General features: G+C 63.5%; 2 protein-coding genes across 2 annotated transcripts in view; both read left to right on the forward strand.

The window, feature by feature from the left end:
• Positions 1 to 9,949, forward strand: part of HUWE1 (HECT, UBA and WWE domain containing E3 ubiquitin protein ligase 1) — a gene marked incomplete at its 5' end in the record, with an annotated part of 54,217 nt that extends 44,268 nt beyond the window's left edge. Inside the window, 9 exons of the mRNA XM_084224042.1 lie at positions 1,884 to 1,980; positions 2,031 to 2,148; positions 2,240 to 2,380; positions 3,976 to 4,263; positions 5,086 to 5,191; positions 6,413 to 6,530; positions 6,602 to 6,783; positions 8,219 to 8,409; positions 9,790 to 9,949. Coding sequence (XP_084080168.1) covers positions 1,884 to 1,980; positions 2,031 to 2,148; positions 2,240 to 2,380; positions 3,976 to 4,263; positions 5,086 to 5,191; positions 6,413 to 6,530; positions 6,602 to 6,783; positions 8,219 to 8,409; positions 9,790 to 9,892 — 1,344 coding nt within the window. The 3' untranslated portion in view covers positions 9,893 to 9,949. The remainder of the gene's footprint in view (positions 1 to 1,883; positions 1,981 to 2,030; positions 2,149 to 2,239; positions 2,381 to 3,975; positions 4,264 to 5,085; positions 5,192 to 6,412; positions 6,531 to 6,601; positions 6,784 to 8,218; positions 8,410 to 9,789) is intronic.
• A 710-nt stretch (positions 9,950 to 10,659) lies between these two features.
• GNL3L (G protein nucleolar 3 like) lies at positions 10,660 to 14,928 on the forward strand. The gene is made up of 15 exons (XM_084223984.1): positions 10,660 to 10,712; positions 10,789 to 10,826; positions 10,934 to 11,026; positions 11,568 to 11,648; positions 11,883 to 11,966; positions 12,037 to 12,163; positions 12,263 to 12,366; positions 12,442 to 12,586; positions 12,846 to 12,933; positions 13,049 to 13,226; positions 13,527 to 13,669; positions 14,220 to 14,350; positions 14,432 to 14,520; positions 14,600 to 14,771; positions 14,866 to 14,928. Exons 1-15 carry the CDS (start codon positions 10,700 to 10,702, stop codon positions 14,916 to 14,918), a joined length of 1,539 nt encoding a protein of 512 aa, XP_084080110.1. The 5' UTR covers positions 10,660 to 10,699; the 3' UTR covers positions 14,919 to 14,928.
• Positions 14,929 to 15,173: the final 245 nt, after the last annotated feature.

Consider the following 15,173-nt stretch of genomic DNA (forward strand, 5'->3'; position numbering starts at 1 on the left):
ATTGGGAGTGTGGGGAGGGGGTTTGGGAGGAGCTGAAGGCAGCTTGGAGGGTGTTTGGGGGCTTTGGGGGGAGTTTTGGGGGAGCTTAGGGTATGGGGAAGGGGATTGGGAGTGTGGGGAGGGGGTTTGGGAGGAGCTGAAGGCAGCTTGGAGGGTGTTTGGGGAAAGCTTTTGGGGTTGGGGAAGCGGAGATGGGGCTGGGAGTGTGGGAGAGGGTTTGGGGGCGCTGGAAGTGCCTGGGGAAGGGGGAGTGGGGGTATTGGAGGGAGCTTTGGGGGAGTTTAGGGTGTGGGGAAGGGGATTGGGAGTGTGGGGAGGTGGTTTGGGGGGAGCTGAAGGCAGCTTGGAGGGTGTTTGGGGGGAGCTTTTGGGGATGGGAAAGTGGGGAAGGGGTTGGGAGTGTGGGGAGAGGGTTTGGGAGGAGCTGAAGGCAGCTTGGAGGGTGTTTGGGGGAGCTTTTGGGGTTGGGGAAGCGGGGATGGGGTTGGGAGTGTGGGGAGGGGGTTTGGGGGTGCTGGAAGGGCTTGGGAGGGGGAGTTGGGAGTATTGGAGGGAGCTTTGGGGGAGCTTAGGGTGTGGAGAAGGGGATTGGGAGTGTGGGGAGGGGGTTTGAAGGGTGTTTGGGGGCTTTGGGGGGAGTTTTGGGGGAGCTTAGGGTGTGGGGAAGGGGATTGGGAGTGTGGGGAGGTGGTTTGGGGGGAGCTGAAGGCAGCTTGGAGGGTGTTTGGGGGGAGCTTTTGGGGTTGGGAAAGCGGGGATGGGGTTGGGAAGGGGTTTGGGGGGCTGGAAGGGGCTGGGAAGGGGGAGTTGGGGGTATCGGAGGGAGCTTTGGGGGAGCTTAGGGTGTGGGGAGGGGGTTTTGGGGGGGCTGAAGGCAGCTTGGAGGGTGTTTGGGGGGAGCTTTTGGGGTTGGGAAAGCGGGGATGGGGTTGGAAGGGGTTTGGGGGGAGCTGAAGGCAGCTTGGAGGGTGTTTGGGGGCTTTGGGGGGAGTTTTGGGGGAGCTTAGGGTGTGGGAAATGGGACTGGGATGTGGGGAGGGGGTTTTGGGGGAGCTGAAGGCAGCTTGGAGAGTGTTTGGGGGGAGCTTTTGGGGTTGGGAAAGTGGGGATGGGGTTGGGAGTGTGGGGAGGGGGTTTGGGGGGAGCTGAAGGCAGCTTGGAGGGTGTTTGGGGGAGCTTTTGGGGTTGGGGAAGCGGGGATGGGGTTGGGAGTGTGGGGAGGGGGTTTGGGGGGGCTGGAAGGGGCTGGGAAGGGGGAGTTGGGGGTATTGGAGGGAGCTTTGGGGAGCTTAGGGTGTGGGGAAGGGGATTGGGAGTGTGGGGAGGGGGTTTGGGGGGAGCTGAAGGCAGCTTGGAGGGTGTTTGGGGGGAGCTTTTGGGGTTGGGGAAGCGGGGATGGGGTTGGGAAGGGGTTTGGGGGAGCTGAAGGCAGCTTGGAGGGTGTTTGGGGGCTTTGGGGGGAGTTTTGGGGGAGCTTAGGGTGTGGGAAATGGGACTGGGATGTGGGGAGGTGGTTTTGGGGGAGCTGAAGGCAGCTTGGAGGGTGTTTAAGGGCTTGTGGGGGCGGTTTGGGGAGCTTGAGGTGTGGGGAAGGGGATTTGGAGTGTGGGGAAGGGTTTTGGGGGGATTTGAGAGGGGTTTTGGGATGTTGGGGAGGGGTTTGGAGAAACCCCAAGGCTTTGGGAAGGGGTCTGGGGGGACCGCAAGGCTTTGAGACTGTGAATTTGGGGGAACCCCAGAGCTTTGGAAAGGGGGAATTTGGGGGATCCCCAAGACTTTGGGGAGGGAAAATTTGGAGGATTTTTGGGCTCCTCAAATCTTTGGAAAGAGGGAATTTGAGGAGGGCAAATGCGGGGGATTTTTCACCCCCTCAACACTTCGAGCTCAGTGCGAGCCACGAACGAGGCCGCCAGCCAAACCCTGAAGGGGACAAACCTTCCCTCCTCAATGACCACAACTGCAGGGCATTCCAGGAGGGGGGTTCCCCTATTTGGGGACACCCCCAAACCCTTTTATTCCCCCTTCCCCAGAGACCCACCGGACGGTGCTGAACCAGATCCTGCGGCAGTCCACCACGCACCTGGCCGACGGCCCCTTCGCCGTGCTGGTTGACTACATCCGCGTGCTGGACTTCGACGTCAAGCGCAAGTGCGTGGCCTGGGGGGGGGGATGATGAAACCCAGGAGGGGGGATCCTGGGGGTCACACAACCCTTGACACCCCCTTTTTGCCCTGGCCAGGTATTTCAGGCAGGAGCTGGAGCGCCTGGACGAGGGGCTGCGCAAGGAGGACATGGCCGTGCACGTCCGGCGCGATCACGTCTTCGAGGACTCGTACCGGGAGCTGCACCGCAAATCCCCCGAGGAGATGAAGAACCGCCTGTGAGAGCCCTGGGGGAACCCCAAAATATGCCCTGGGAACCTCAAAATATGTCCTGGGAACCTCAGGATATCCCTGTGATATCCAAAATATTCCTTGGGATACTGAAAATACGCCTGGGGTACCCCAAGATACCTCCTGGTACACCTCAGGACACTCAGAGCACCCCTCCATCCTCTCCATGTCCCCTAAACCCCCCAGGTCTCCCCAGAAAGACTCCTCTGGCCCCAAAAACACCCCCTGACCTTCCCAAAATACCCTTCCACCCTCCTCCAGTGCCTCCAAACCCCTCAATTCCCCCTAAAAACGCCTCCATCCTCCCCATGCCTCCCCAAAATCCCCTCTCCTGACCCCCTAACCCCCCTATTTCCCCCCAAAACCACCTCTACCCTCCCCAATTCCCCTCAAAACCACCTCCATACCCCCCAAATCCCCCCAAAACCCCCCCACCCTCCCCAAACCCCCTCTCCCACCCCCCTAACCCCCCAAACCCTCCCAAAACCCCCTCCACCCTCCCTAAACCCCCTCTCCCACCCCCCTAAGCCCCCAAATTCCCCCCCAAACCACCTCCATCCCCCCAATTTCCCCCAAAACCACTTCCACCCTCCCCAAACCCCCCCAAAACCCCTCTCCCATGTCTCCAACTCTCCCAAATCCCCCCAAAACCACCTTCATCCTCCCCAAATCCCCTAAAACCACCTCCACCCTCCCCAATTCCCCCCAAAACCCCTCTCCCATGCCTCCAATTCTTCCAAATCCCCTCAAAACCACCTCCATCCTCCCAAATCCTCCCAAAACCACCTTCACCCTCCTCAAACCCCCCCCAAACCACCTCCACCCTCCCCAAGCCACCTCTCACACCCCCCTAACCCCCCAAACCCTCCCAAAACCACCTCCACCCTCCCCAAATCCCCCCAAAACCACCTCTACCCTCCCCAATTCCCCCAAAAGCACCTCCATCCCCCCCAAATCCCCCCAAAACCACCTCCATCCTCCCCAAACCCCCCCAAAACCACCTCCCATGCCTCCAACTCTCCCAAATCCCCCTAAAACCACCTCCATCCTCCCCAGTTACCCTCAAACCCACCTTCATCCTCCCCAAACCCCCTCAAAACCCCCTCCACCTTCCTTAAACCCCCCCAAAACCACCTCCATCCCACCAATTCCCCTCAAAACCACCTCCATACCCCCCAAACCCTCCCAAAACCCCCTCCACCCTCCCTAAACCCCCTCTCCCACCCCTGTAACCCCCCAAATCCCCCCAAAACCCCCTCCATCCTCCCCAAATCCCCCTAAAACCACCTCCATCCTCCCCAAATCCCTCCAAAACCTCTCTCCCATGCCCCCAACTCTCCCAAATCCCTCCAAAACCACCTCCATCCTCCCCAAATCCTCCCAAAACCACCTCCATCCTCCCCAAATCCCCCCAAAACCCCCTCCACCCTCCCCAGTTCCCCTCAAAACCACCTCCATCCTCCCCAAACCCCCCCAAAACCCTTCTCCCATGCCCCCAACTCTCCCAAATCCCCCCAAAACCCCCTCCCCCCTCCCCAAACCCCCTCTCCCACCCCCCTAACCCCCCAATTTACCCCCCCAGGTACATCGTGTTCGAGGGCGAGGAGGGCCAGGACGCCGGGGGGCTGCTGCGGGAGTGGTACATGATCATCTCCCGCGAGATGTTCAACCCCATGTACGCCCTGTTCCGCACCTCGCCCGGCGACCGCGTCACCTACACCATCAACCCCTCGTCCCACTGCAACCCCAACCACCTGAGCTACTTCAAGTTCGTGGGCAGGATCGTGGCCAAGGCCGTCTATGACAACCGGCTGCTGGAGTGCTACTTCACCCGCTCCTTCTACAAACACATCCTGGGCAAGTCCGTGCGGTAAGGGGCGAGCCACGGCGGGCTGGGGGGCTGGGGGATCCTGGGGGGGCGGTTTGTGGGGGTGGGAGTGGGTTTGTGGGGTGATGGAGTCTTTCAGAGCGGGGTGGGATTGTGTTTGTGGGGTATGAGGGGGTGTTTATGGGGTGATGGATCCCCTCAGAGGAGGGTGGGATTGCTTTTGTGGGGTATGAAAGTGTGTTTGTGGGGTTTGCGGGTGTTTGTGGGGTGTGGGAGCTGTTTATGGAGTGATGGAGCCACTTAGAGCGGGGTGGGATTGTGTTTGTGGGGTGTGGGAGATGTTCATGGGGTGCTGGAGTGCCTCAGAGGGGGATGGGATTGTGTTTGTGGGGTGTGGAGGGGTGTTTGTGGGGTGTGGGAGCTGTTCATGGGGTGATGGAGCCACTTAAGAGCGGGGTGGGATTGCGTTTGTGGGGTATGAGGGGGTGTTTGTGGGGTGATGGAACCCCTCAGAGGGGGGTGGGATTGTGTTTGTGGGGTATGAGGGGGTGTTTGTGGGGTGTGGAGGGGTATTTGTGGGGTATGAGGGGGTGGTTATGGGGAGTGGGAGCTGTTTATGGGGTGCTGGAGCCCCTCAGAGGGGGGCTGAGACTGCATTTGTGGATCCCCTTGGGGAGAATTTGAGCCATTTATGGGGTGCTGGACCCCATGAGAGGGGGTGGGACTGTATTTATGGAGTTCTAGACCCCCGGCAGGATCTGACTCTGTTTTGGGGCTCTCCAGCAGGCTCTGACCCTGTTTTGGGGCTCCCAATGGTTTCTGACCCCATTTTTGGGGCGTTTCCCCCCGTTTTTGGCCCCCCAGGTACACGGACATGGAGAGCGAGGACTATCACTTCTACCAGGGCCTCGTGTACCTGCTGGAGAACGACGTCTCCACGCTGGGCTACGACCTCACCTTCAGCACTGAGGTGGGGACCCCCAAAACCACCACTGGGACCCCCCAATTTGGGAATGTTTAGGGTCCAGGGATGTCCCCACACCCTGCTGACCCCCCCCTGTGCCCCCCCAGGTGCAGGAATTTGGGGTGTGTGAGGCTCAGGGATGTCCCCACACCCTGGTGCCCTCCCCAGGTGAAGGAATTCGGGGTGTTTGAGGTTCCCCAGGTGCAGGAATTCGGGGTGTTTGAGGTTCCCCAGGTGCAGGAATTTGGGGTGTTTAAGACTCAGGGATGTCCCTCTGTGTCCCTACCCCCTGCTGACCCCCCCGTGCCCCACTCCAGGTGTGGAAATTTGGGGTGTATGAGGTTCAGGGATGTCCCCACACCCTGGTGCCCTTCCAGGTGCAGGAATTTGGGGTGTTTGAGGTTCTCCAGGTGCAGGAATTCGGGGTGTGCAAGGTTCAGGAATGTCCCCATACCCTGGTGCCCTTCCAGGTGCAGGAATTTGGGGTGTTTGAGGTTCTCCAGGTGCAGGAATTCGGGGTGTTTGAGGCTCAGGGATGTCCCCACATCCTGCTGACCCCTCCCGTGCCCCCCCAGGTGCAGGAATTTGGGGTGTTTAAGGCTCAGGGATGTCCCTCTGTGTCCCCACACCCTGCTGACCCCCCAGCTGCAGGAATTTGGGGGGTTTGAGGCTCAGGGATGTCCCTATACCCTGCTGATCCCACCGTGCCCCCCAGGTGCAGGAATTCGGGGGGTTGAGGCTCAGGGATGTCCCCACACCCTGCTGACCCCCCCGTGCCCCCCCAGGTGCAGGAATTCGGGGTGTTTGAGGTTCCTCAGGTGCAGGAATTTGGGGTGTATGAGGCTCAGGGATGTCCCCACACCCTGCTGACCCCCCAGGTGCAGGAATTCGGGGGGTTTGAGGCTCAGGGATGTCCCTATACTCTGCTGACCCCCCCGTGCCCCCCCAGGTGCAGGAATTTGGGGGGTTTGAGGTTCCCCAGGTGCAGGATTTCAGGGTGTGAGAGGCTCAGGGATGTCCCCACACCCTGCTGACCCCCCCGTGCCCCCCCAGGTGCAGGAATTTGGGGTGTTTGAGGTTCCCCAGGTGCAGGAATTTGGGGGGTTTGAGGCTCAGGGATGTCCCTATACCCTGCTGATCCCACCGTGCCCCCCAGGTGCAGGAATTCGGGGGGTTTGAAGCTCAGGGATGTCCCCACACCCTGCTGACCCCCCCGTGCCCCCCCAGGTGCAGGAATTCGGGGTGTGCGAGGTGCGGGACCTGAAGCCCAACGGGGCCAACGTGCTGGTGACGGAGGAGAACAAGAAGGAGTACGTGCACCTGGTGTGCCAGATGCGCATGACCGGTGAGCCTCGGGGCCGGGGGGGCTCGGGGGGCGCTCCCAGGACCCCCCCTGACCCCCCCAAAATCCCACAGGCGCCATCAGGAAGCAGCTGGCGGCGTTCCTGGAAGGATTCTACGAGATCATCCCCAAGCGCCTCATCTCCATCTTCACGGAGCAGGAGCTGGAGCTGCTCATCTCGGGGCTGCCCACCATCGACATCGACGACCTCAAGGCCAACACCGAGTACCACAAGTACCAGGGCAACTCCATCCAGGTGGGACAGGGTCCTGGGGGGGTCCTGGGGGGCTTTCAGGGGGTTCTGAGTACCAGGGCAACTCCATACAGGTGTGGTGGGGTCCTGGGAGGGTCCTGGGGGGGTTTCAGGGGGTTCTGGGGGGATTCAGGGTACCAGGGCAACTCCATCCAGGTGGGCTGGGGTCCTGAGGGGGTCCTGGGGGGGTTCTGGGTACCAGGGCAACTCCATCCAGGTGGGCTGGGGTCCTGGGAGGGTCCTGGGGGGGTTTCAGGGGGTTCTAGGGGGGTTCTGGGTACCAGGGCAACTCCTTCCAGGTGGGCTGGGGTCCTGAGGGGGTTTCAGGGGGGTTTTCAGGGGGTTCTGGGTACCAGGGCAACTCCTTCCAGGTGGGCTGGGGTCCTGGGAGGGTCCTGGGGGGGTTTCAGGGGGTTCTAGGTACCAGGGCAACTCCATCCAGGTGGGACAGGGTCCTGGGGGGTTTCAGGGGGTTCTAGGGGGATTCAGGGTGCCAGGGCAACTCCATCCAGGTGGGCTGGGGTCCTGAGGGGGTCCTGGGGGAAATTCAGGGGGTTCTAGGGGGGTTCTGGGTACCAGGGCAACTCCATCCAGGTGGGACGGGGTCCTGGGGGGGTTTCAGGGGGGTTTTCAGGGGGTTCTGGGTACCAGGGCAACTCCATCCAGGTGGGGAGGGGTCCTGGGGGGGTTTAGTGGGTTCTGGGAGGATTCAGGGTACCCGGACAACTCCATCCACGTGGGGCTGGCAGCTGAGGGGGCTTCAGAGGGTCCTGGGGGGGATTTCAGGGGGTACTGAGGGGCTTTCAGGTAGTTCTGGGAGGGTTCAGGGTACCAGGGCAACTCCATCCATGTGGGGCTGGCACCTGGGGGGGATTTCAGGAGGTTCTAGGGAGATTTCAGGAGGTCCTGGGGTAATTCTGGGTACCAGGGCGACTCCATCCAGGTGGGGCTGGCACCTGGGGGAGAGTTTCAGGAGGTTCTAGGTTGATTTCAGGGGGTTCAGGGGAGGATTTCAGGAGGTCCTCGGGTGATCTCAGGGGGTTCTGGTGGGGATTCAGGGTACCAGGGCGACTCCATCCCAGTGGGCCTGGCACCTGGGGGGATTCTGGGGCAATTTCAGGGGGTTTGGGGGAGGATTCTGAGTATCAGGGCAACTCTATCCAGGTGTGGGGTTGGTACCTGGAGGGGGTCCTGGGTGGTTCTGAGGGGATTTCAGAGGGTTCTGGGGCAATTTCAGGGGGTTCTGAGGGGATTTCAGGAGGTTCTGGGTACCAGGGTGACTCCATCCAGGTGGGGAGTTATGGGGGGATCTCAGGGGATTCCAGGGGGATTCTGGAGGGTTCCTGCAGATTCCAGGGGGTTGCGGTGGCCGACTGTCCCCGTCCCCCCGAGTGCCAGCGCTGACTGTCCCCGTCCCTGTCCCTGTCCCCGTGCCCAGATCCAGTGGTTCTGGCGCGCCCTGCGCTCCTTCGACCAGGCCGACCGCGCCAAGTTCCTGCAGTTCGTGACGGGCACGTCCAAGGTGCCCCTGCAGGGATTCGCCGCCCTGGAGGGCATGAACGGCATCCAGAAATTCCAGATCCACCGCGACGACCGCTCCACCGACCGGCTGCCCTCGGCACACACCTGGTGAGGGACACGGTGGGGGGGACATGGGGGGACATGGGGGGACACAGCACTGCCCTTGGGACACACCTGGTGAGGGACACAGGGGGGGACATGGGGACATGGCGGGGGGACAGCACTGCCCTCGCGACACACCTGGTGAGGGACACGGGGGACTGGGGGGGACATGGGGGGACATGAGGACACCGACCGGCTGCCCTCGGCACACACCTGGTGAGGGACAGGGGGACACTGGGGGGACATGGGGACACGGGGGGGCACATGGGGACACCGACCGGCTGCCCTTGGCACAGACCTGGTGAGGGACACGGGGGACTGGGGGGGACATGGGGGGACATGAGGACACCGACCGGCTGCCCTCGGCACACACCTGGTGAGGGACATGGGGGACACGGGGGGACATGGGGACACGGGGGGGACATGGGGACACCAACCGGCTGCCCTCGGCACACACCTGGTGAGGGACACGGGGGACACGGGGGGACACGGGGGGGACACAGCACTGCCCTCGGCACACACCTGGTGAGGGACACGGGGGGACACGGGGGGGCACATGGGGACACGGCGGGGGACATGGGGACACCGACCGGCTGCCCTCGGCACACACCTGGTGAGGGACAGGGGGGGACATGGGGGGGACATGGGGACACGGGGGGGACACTGAGCACTGCCCTCTGCACACACCTGGTGAAGGACACGGGGGACACTGGGGGACATGGGGGGGACATGGGGACACCGACTGGCTGCCCTTGGCACACACCTGGTGAGGGACATGGGGACACAGGGGGGGACACTGAGCACTGCCCTCGGCACACACCTGGTGAGGGACGGACGGGGGGACACGGGGGGACATGGGGACACCGACCGGCTGCCCTTGGCACACACCTGGTGAGGAACATGGGGGGACATGGGGGAGACGTGGGGACACGGGGGGACACAGGGAGACATGGTGGGTACATGAGGGGACATTGGGACACCGACCGGCTGCCCTCGGCACACACCTGGTGAGGGACATGGGGGGGACAACGAGGGGACATGGGGGGGACATGGAAACACTGACTGGCTGCCCTCAGCACACACCTGGCGAGGGACACGGCGGGGACATCAAGGGAACACATGGCCACCACCATCCTCTGCCCACACCTGGCACAGGGGGACATGGAAGGGAGGCAGGGGACACTGGAGGACACAGAGATGGGCGCACAGGGGACACACAGCTGGGGTGGCACCGGGGTGACCTGGGCACCGTGACGCACCCGAGGAGCAGCACTGGGGGTGGGGACGGTGACACCGGGGCAGGACCGTGGGGACAGCGCTCGGGGTGGCACTGGGGGAGGTGACAGTGGCACGGGGGAGGTGACAGTGGCACGGGTGTGTCCCCAGCTTCAACCAGCTGGACCTGCCGGCCTACGAGAGCTACGAGAAGCTGCGGCACATGCTGCTGCTGGCCATCCAGGAGTGCTCCGAGGGCTTCGGCCTGGCCTAGGGGGGCCGCGCCGGCCCCCCCCAGGGGCTCTATAAATATATATATATTTTTTGGTTCCATTGGCTTTTTTTGGTTTGTTTTGGTTTTGGTTTTTTTGGTTTTTTTTTTTTTTGGGGGGGGTGGTTATTATTTTGGTTTGGTTTTTTTTTTTTTTTCTCTCTCCGGTCCCGGTTTGGGGGGGGGGTTTTTTGCTCTATTGGAGGGTTGGGGGATCCCTCTTCCCCCCTCCCCCCCTGTGTGGGGGCTGGGGGGGGGCAGGGTGGTAAAAGGGGGGAGCCCCCTGAAATTATAAATAAGTTCAGCCCCTCCCCCCCACCCCAAAACTGAGAGAAAAAGTTTAAAAAAAAAAAAAGGAATAAAAAAGTGCACTCTTGGTAAGGGCAGTCCCGGTCGTTCTTGGGGGGAGGGGTGGGCTTGGCCGCCATCTTGGGTGTGGAGGAGGGCGGGGTCGAGTCCGGTCTCCATCTTGGGTGTGGCGGGCTGAGAGCCGCGCGGGGCCGCCATGTTGGGTGTGGCACTAGAGGTGGGTTCTGCTGCCGTCCGCCATCTTGAGCGCGGCGGCGTCGCTGTCGCCGCCATGTCGGGTGTGGCACGTTGAGGACTCCGGGGAGGAAGGGCGGGGACGCCAACTTGGGTGTGGCCCGGAGGGGTGTGGATGTTGCCGCCATGTTGGGTGGCGCCATCTTGAGTGGGGCCATGTTGGCCGCCATCTTGGGTGTGGCGATGGAGTGACGCTTTTTCCACTGCGCCGGAAGTGACGTCATTCATCCGCGCCAGGGATTCCCCGGCGGCGTGGGAGCCGCAGCCATGACCCGGTCCCGTGAGTTCGGGGAGGCACCGGGAGGGCTCGGGGGGCTCTGGGGACCCCCCCGCACTCACCCCGCCCCTCCCTGCAGGGCGACAGGTGGAGGCGTCCCGGAAGAAGCGCGTCCAGGTGAGCGCGGGCCGGGCGGGTTTGGGGGTGCAGCGCTTGTGACCCCCCCGTGTGTATCACCCCCCCGCACCCGCGGTGTCCCCGTGTCACCCCCGCGTTGTCCCCAGGCCCGGCGCACCCGGCGCGGGATGAAGAAGGACCCGGGGGTGCCGCAGCTCGGCCGCTTCGCGCAGCAGCAGAGCCAGACCCGGCCGAGACGGGTGAGGAGCCCGGGGGGCGTTTGGGGGTGACCCCGCGGGGGGAGGCCGGGGCTGCCCCCGATGCACCCGCGGGAGCGGTTCTGGGGTTCCCCCGCCGTGTTTTGGGGTGTCCCTGCCAAATCTGAGCGCAAGAGGATTTTGGAGCGTTCCTCCCATCGTGACCCCGGCGGGGCATTTTGGGGTCACCCCCCAGGTCTGACCCCAGGGGGGGGCTTTGGGGTCTGATCTGTGGGGGGGTTGGGTCTGACCTCAGGGGGGTGTTTGGGGTCTGACCTGGGGGGGTTCGGGGTCTGATCTGGGGGGGTTTTGGGTCTGACCGGGGGGAGTTTTGGGTCTGACCCCAGGGGGGTGTTCGGGGTCTGATCTGGGGGGGTTTTGGGGTGTGACCAGGGGGGTGTTTGGGGTCTGATCTGGGGGGGTTTTGGGGTGTGACCAGGGGGGTGTTTGGGGTCTGATCTGGGGGGGTTTTGGGGTGTGACCAGGGGGGTGTTTGGGGTCTGATCTGGGGGTTGTTTGGGCTCTGACCCCCCATGTCCCCCAGCCCCTGCAGGGACAGCAGCGCTCACACCTGGCCGTGCACCTGGCGGATGCTCTGCAGCGACAACAACGCTTCCAGAGCCAGGTGGGGCTGGGGACACCTGGGGGGACTCCCTAAAGAGTGGGGGGGGGCCTCTATAAAGAGCGGGGGGGGCTTCCCAAGGAATGGGGTCCCCCTGAGAGGGAGGGGCTCCCCCTGGAAGGGAGCGGGTGGGCTCTTCTCTAGATCGGGGGGTCCCCACACAGGGGGGTCCCCCCCAGAATTTGGGGAGCTCCATGGGGGTGCTCCCCATCCCCATAATGACACAGGTGCCCCCAGGAGAAGGAAGAGGAGGAGGAGGAGCCCCCCCAGCCCCCCCAGGACGAGGCGTCGCTGCGCCACTTCGGGCGGGAGCTGCGCAAGGTCAGTGCCGTGGTGGGGGTGGGAGGATTTTTGGGGGGGTCTTTCCCCCATTGAACCCCGACTCTGGCAGGTGCTGACGGCGTCTGACGTGGTGCTGGAGGTGCTGGACGCCCGGGACCCCCAGGGCTGCCGCAGCCCCCGGCTCGAGGGGGCCCTGCGGCCCCAGCAGCGCCTTGTGCTCGTCCTCAACAAGATCGGTGAGGAGGAACGGGGGATGGTGTAATTTTGGGGGGGGTCCCACCGTGGATTTGGGGTCCCCCACAGCCTCGGGGACACCCCTGTGTGTCCCCCCCCAGACCTGGTGCCGCGGGACGTGGTGGCGGCGTGGCTGAAGCACCTGAGGAACGAATTCCCCGCCGTGGCCTTCAAGGCGTGCACGCAGCAGCAGAGCCAGAACCTGGTGGGTGCTGGGGGGTCCGGGGCAGGGGGGGCTGAGGGCAGGGGGTCCCCCTGACCCCTCCCTGTGTCCCCACAGAAGCAGAGCCGGCTGCCGGCGGATGCAGCCCCCAGGGACGTGCTGGCCGGGGGCGCCTGCGTGGGCGCCGAGAACCTGCTGCACATCCTGAGGAACTACGGGCGCTGCGGGGAGGGCAGGAGCTCCATCACCGTGGGGGTCGTGGGTGAGGGGCTGGGGGGGGTTTGGGGGGGCTGGGGGATGAGGGGGGTTTGGGGGGGTTAGTTGTGGGGCTGGGGAAATGTGGGGGGTTGAGGTGGGGATGTGGGGAGTGTGAAATGGGAGGTGGGGAGGTGTGAGGGGGGATTTTGGGGAGTTGGGGTTGAATGGGGGCTGTGAAATAGGAGGGGGGATGGGTGAGTGGGGCTGGGGGAGTTGGGGGGCTGGGTTTTGGGGGTCCCCCCCAACTCTAACCCCTTCCCCAGGGTACCCCAACGTGGGCAAGAGCAGCCTCATCAACAGCCTCAAGCGCAGCCGTGCCTGCGGGGTGGGGGCCATGCCCGGCGTCACCAGGTGAGCCCACCTGGGCTGGGGGTACCTGCATGGGGCAGGATGGGGGGGCTGTGGGTGGAGCCTGGGTTGGCCCTGCCCAGGTGTGGTGGGCGTGGCACTCAGACCCCGCCCCCAGGTGCCTGCAGGCCGTGCAGCTGGACGGGCACATCCGGCTCCTGGACTGTCCGGGGGTGGTGCTGGACTCGGGGGACCCCCCGGCCGCCGCCCCCCTGAGGGGGGCCCTGGCCCCACAGCGCCTGCGGGACCCCCTGAGCCCGGCCTGCGCCATCCTGCGCCGCTGCCCCCCCCAGCAGGTGAGTGGGGACCCCCTGGGGGGCTGGGGGGGGAAGGGGGGTGCTCCATCCCCACAGTGACATTCCCAATTTTGGGGGGACCCCATTTTTCCAGCTCAGCCCTTTGGGGGATTCAGTGACCCCCAAAATCGGGATTAAGGAGGGGGCTCAACATCGGGGGTGCAGGAGGAGGGGAGGTCAGTTCAGGGAGACCCCCCCTCACTTTGGGCATTTTTACCCCGTTTTGGCCACTGAGAGGGGGGCAGGGTGACAGTCCCCGGTGTGTCCATCCCCCCCACAGCCCTGTGTGTCCCCCCACAGCTGAGCCAGCTCTATGGGGTGCCCCCCTGCTCCGACCCCCTGCAGTTCCTGGCCCACCTGGCCCGGCGGCAGGGCCGGCTCCGCCCGGGGGGGCTCCCGGACGCCCACGCGGCCGCCACGGCCCTGCTGCGCGACTGGACCAGGTCTGGGGGGGACAGGGACGGGCTGGGGGGTCCCCATGCTCTGACCGCCTCTCTGGGGAGGCTGGGAGGGGTTTCAACATCCTCACCCCTTTTCTGTGGGGCTGGGAGGGGTTTCCACAGCCTGACCCCCTTTTCTGGGGGGCTGGCGAGGGTCCCCATAAACCCTGACCCCATTGTGGCACTGGAGGGGTCTTCCCACAGCCCCTAACCCCATTTTGGGGGGGGGTCTCCCTATGCCCTGACCCCTTTTTTTGGGGACTGGAGCGGTCTTTCCCCACTTTCAGAGCCCCTTGTTGTGAACCAAAGAGGTTTTTTCAGACCCTGGGACCCTTTTCTGGGGGACTGTGGGGTCTCCCACCCACCTCAAATCCCCTTTTTCAGCCTTTAGAGCTGTTTTTTCACACCCTGTGATTCCCTTTTTGGGGACTGGAGTCATCTTTCCACCCCGTGACCCCATTTGGGAAGGGCTGCAGGGTGCCCCCCTACCCTGAGCTGTGTTTTTGGGCACAAGAGGGGTCTCCCCACACCCTGACCCCCATTTTTCCCCCAGTGGGAAGATCACATACTACACCCACCCCCCCAAATCTCAGGGGGTGCAGCTCGAGGCCCAAATCCTGCCAGCCCTGGGGCCAGCCCTGGACCTGGAGGCTCTGGAACGGGGCGATGCCGAGGTCCTGGCAGGTGAGCAGCACCTTAACCCCCCTCCCCCCCATCCCATCCTCCCTCGGGGACTCCCCAAAACTCACCTGCCCCCCCCCACAGCTGTCCCAGTGACGGTGACAGCGCTGGGGCCGTGCCCTGAGGAAGAAGGGGAAGGAGAAGCCATGGAGGACGACAGCGGCGAGCTGGAGGTGGGAAGGGATTTGCTGAGTCTGGGGGGATTTTGGGGAGTTTTGGGGGGTTTTGGGGTTAATATTTGAGCCTCCCCAGCTGGGCACGGTGACGGTGGAGCTGAAGCCCCGGGTGAAGTCGGGGGGCTCGGGGGGGCAGGCGGCGCCCCGAGCCCCCAGCCTGGAGGAGGTGGCTGCGCTCCCCCCTCTGCTCCAGGGGCAGGGGCTGCTGGCAGCTGGGAAAAGGAGGAAAAAACTGCAGAAAAGAGCAGGTGAGTGAAGACCACCCCCCACTCATTTCCCTGACCCCCACCCCAAACCTCTCTGATCCCTCTTTTCACGTTCCTGATCGCCCCCACCCTGCAGAGAAAATCGCCACGAAGCTCTCGGAGACGCTGGAGGCGGCCATGCAGTTCTGAGGCGTCCAAAAATTAAATTAAAATAATTTAAATAAATATATTTTTAAAAATTTTAATGCGTTGAATTGATTTTGTGGTCGGCAAGGGGAGGTTTCCAGGGTAATGGGGTGTGGCCTACCCAAAAATGGGTGGGGCCTCAAGGGGTGGGGTCCGCTTAAAGGGGCAGGGCCAAAAAAAATAATCCCACCCCCACCAGGAGCTCCAAACCATCCCTGAGACCCCCGAGACCCCTCCCCAAACTCTTCAGGGACCCCT

This window comes from Fringilla coelebs, assembly GCF_963513975.1.
Source record: "Fringilla coelebs genome assembly, chromosome: 33".
Classification (NCBI taxonomy): domain Eukaryota; kingdom Metazoa; phylum Chordata; class Aves; order Passeriformes; family Fringillidae; genus Fringilla; species Fringilla coelebs.